The sequence below is a fragment of the Postia placenta genome (genome assembly GCF_002117355.1).
Source record: "Postia placenta MAD-698-R-SB12 unplaced genomic scaffold POSPLAscaffold_118, whole genome shotgun sequence".
Taxonomy (NCBI): Eukaryota; Fungi; Basidiomycota; class Agaricomycetes; order Polyporales; family Adustoporiaceae; genus Rhodonia; species Rhodonia placenta.
In genome coordinates this window covers 1-3692 of record NW_020169949.1, presented here as the reverse complement: position 1 = coordinate 3692, position 3692 = coordinate 1, and the positions used below count along the sequence as shown (strand labels likewise).

At 58.5% G+C, this 3692-nt stretch overlaps 1 protein-coding gene across 1 annotated transcript; it reads left to right on the top strand.

The window, feature by feature from the left end:
- Positions 1 to 51: 51 nt before the first annotated feature.
- On the top strand, positions 52 to 3046 carry POSPLADRAFT_1063178 (hypothetical protein; the record flags this gene model as incomplete). The annotated part of the gene is made up of 6 exons (XM_024481620.1): positions 52 to 60; positions 113 to 310; positions 362 to 578; positions 626 to 645; positions 1434 to 2426; positions 2453 to 3046. Coding segments are annotated over 6 exons (2031 nt in total), but the record flags the coding sequence as incomplete, so codon positions are not given.
- Positions 3047 to 3692: the final 646 nt, after the last annotated feature.

The window sequence follows — 3692 nt, the reverse complement described above, 5'->3', positions numbered from 1 at the left end:
AATGCGACTGTTGCGGCACTGTACAACATTGGCTGTGTCGTCGATCGCAGCCTCGAACTGGTGAGCGCCCCTAACCCTCATGTTCATGAGAACACACTGACACTGCCCGTAGTACAACATCCTACCTGTTGATATCCACCAACGACTCATATTCGCCATCTCCGCAATGCACGCGTACGGCCATCAATGGGCCTGTCAGATCGTCTACAACCCCCGTTTACGCGAAGGCCTCGGGCTCACCGATGGTGAGGGCGTCGAGAGGCTCTGGTCGAGGCTCCGTAAGCTCATTCCCATCACACGCTCGTCTGCGGTAAGCACATGTATGTTTCCGCCGCATCATGCCTCTCATGACCGCTCGCAGCGATCACGGCGTATCTGGCTGATCGACCGTCAGGCCAAGGTTATCAGCCTTGATCTGCGTGACGATCTGGGCCACTGGATTGCCCAACGCCTACGCCATGGAGTGGAATCAAGGGAGGCGTTGTCTCTTGAAGAGCTGGCGCGAGTAGGTATTCCCAAGGAGGAGCTACGAGACGAATGGAAGCAGCAATGCGTAGCGCAGACATCTATCAGAGCGCGTAAGGCATCTGCTATGATCATGATACCAATGCTGACCCTCCCACAGATGCTCCATGTCACGAGTTGGTACGGCGCCTAGCCGTTTTTTTAATTTTTTCCTTTTCGCGGGCTCGAACCCGCAACCTCTGTACTACCTGCCTGATATGGGCGCGTCACTATCTACTGTACGATTAGATTAGATGGGGCGGCAGCGCACGGCACAGCTCGGGCCCCGCTGACACAGCTGCTCTGACTCACCGGCCCCCGGGGCCGCGTCGGCATGCTGTGCACGGACCAACTGCGCACGGACCAATGCGCACAGCCTCCCCTAAACATCCCCTGTATATAAGCCGGCCTCTGCTGCCCTAGGGACCTCAGTTTCGACCTCTTGTCCCTAGGTCAGTAAGCCTTCATTTGTATTCTTTCTTACTTACTAACTAATACATTTCCTTGTCCCTAGCCTTAGGTTTGAGCCTGGCTCACCATCGCTTTGGTAAGAACTAAGTCGAACGCCCCCAGCGCCTCGTTTGGTTTTCCTCTGTCGCTTGACCCTAAGTCGCGACATTAGGTCGAAACTCCTCACCGCTGCCGGCGTTCACCGGAACACACTCACTTTATCCTTTCCTATAGGTCGGGTGGTGCGCACCCTTACTATACTTTACTATACTTAGATAGCCTACGATACATCGCCACCACTTAAGGGACGAACTCTTCAGTATCTGCACTTCAGTGGGCGATACTTGTCCTCACGGACGCGTGGCTTAGGTTCCTGCTGCATACTAGCCAAAAGCAGTACTGGGCCCCACGTGAACTGCGAACCTTAGTGTCTTCTCGGGCGCCGTAGGTGTAAGCTAGTATAGCACGGCCTTTCGTAGTACGCGCACCTCCCCTTCCTCCCCCCATCCATCGTGGCTGCCTGCCAAGGCCAAATCCACGCATTCGACTCCCAGGACCTCATCGACGTCTACATCCCAGACGGCCCTGAGACTATCCTCTATCGTTGCGAGCAGCAGCCGTGCCCCAACCGGACACCCCGATCGATCGAGGAGGATTACCCTCGCTACAAAGCGATCCGACGAGCGCAACACCCGCTCGGACCCCGAAGCACCCTCGCATCCCGATCTGCCTCGCGGCACTCTCGCCCTGTCTCCCCTACCTCCCGCCTTCCCCAAACTGTCGCCGAGTCCAGTCAAACGCGAGGAGATCTCCCTCCAGACCCTGCACCAGAGCCTGAGCCTGAGGAGGGTGCAGGTGAAGAAGGAATCTCGGAGTCCGAGTCCGAGGCTTCTACTGGGTCCACCTCGCCGCCAGCGCTCGCCCCCGCGTCAGCAGTCCCTGACGTACGTGACCCCCCCGCCGAACTTCCTTCGGCGCCTTCACCGCCGACTCCGCCGAGAGGCCGCTCGAGCACTCGCTCCTCTCGAAGTTCGACCAGCGGAGGGCCACCACAGCCGCCTCTGCCCCCGCAGCGTCCTCCGTCCCCCCCGACGCCGATAATGTCCTCTCCTGCAGCCGCCCCCGATAAGGAGACTTTGAAACTCCTCCTCCCGCTCCGCTACGATGGCAAGACCGTCATCGAATGCAACCGGTTCTTGTCGCAGCTGCGCATCTACTGGCTGGTCAACACGTCGTTGACCACCATCGAACTCAAGGTGCAGGTCGCCCTTAGCCTGCTCGATGGAGATGCCCGCGCCTGGGCCACTCCCTACTTTGCCCAGCTCGCATCGGTGCAGGTGGGTGTGCAAGGGGCCACGACCCCGTTCGCAAACGAAGCGGCCTTTGCCACCGCCTTCAGGGCCCGCTTCGGAAATCTCGACGATGAGGCGGCAGCACAAGTAGAGCTGGCAAAGCTCTGCGCGGACAAGTCGGTCCGTGAAAACGCACCGCCGCGGAGTTCTCCGCGCTGTTCAAGGGTCCGGCGGACCGCTCTGGGTATGGGGACCTGGAGCTACGCGACAAGTACCTGAGCGGCATCCCCTCCCGCGTCTACCGCAAGATCGAGCTCGAGACCTTCGCCACGTGGCAAGCAGCTGAGAAGCGCGCCACCGAGGTCGAGCAGATCCTCGATATCAGCCGGGCCCGTAGGCCCGAGCTAAACAACTTCTTCTCGGCCCGAGGTCGAGGACGCGGTGGGGCACGTGGTGGTGCACCCTCGACGCATACAGCTTCGGCCAGCATCAATGCGGCCGTCGGAAAAGGAAACTTCCCCGGCACATGCTTCGGCTGTGGGAAGCAAGGGTACCGACGTTTCGAGTGCCCCAATTGTAAGGACAAGCCTTACACAAAACGCGCCGATGCGCGGGCTACGGTTGCCTCGGGCTCCACCCAGGCTGCGACAAGTGCCCCCATCACGACGACACCCTCGGCAAGTATAAGTGCCGCTTCAGCGAAATCCGAGCAATCGGAGCTGGCGGACTTAATGGCACAGGTGAAGTCGATGCGCGAGGAGCTCGAACACTATCGGGCGATGAAGGAGGAGGGTTTTTGATCCGGTCCGCGCTTCGTGCCGCACGTGTCGGGCCGGGTATATCATGTAATCGTTATAATATATTGTCGACTGCAATGGTGTATGAGTTGGACCCGGGGTCCCAGCACTTTCACATTCCAGTCCGACTTCAAGGAAAAAGACGGCACAAGGACGTAATCGCAATGGTGGACAGCGGGGCCACCACGAAATTCATCAACAAGCGATTCATTATCGAGAATAAGGTGCAAACGCGGAAGTTGAAGGAACCAATTCCGCTATACAATATTGATGGCACCCTGAATAAAGACGGAAGCATCTCGGAGGTAGCAGTGCTACAGATGCATATAGGAGAGCATGTCGAGAAAACGGTGTTCACGGTCACGGACATCGGTCCAGAAGATGTGATCGTTGGGTTAGATTGGCTGCATGAGCACAACCCTGAGATCGATTGGGAGAAGGGCTCCCTCAAATTGTCGCGATGCCCTGAAACGTGTAGCGCCAGGAGGACTGGCCGAATGGAGCAAGCAACGACTGCGCGTGATACGGGGGTCAGGCCCACGGCGCGCAGGCGTTCGCCGAAGTCCAGACGGTCGATCATAGGTGCCTGCCGGAGCAAGGTGCTCCCGGACTTCGAGCCCGAAGAAGATTCGGCGGAAGTGGAATGGAA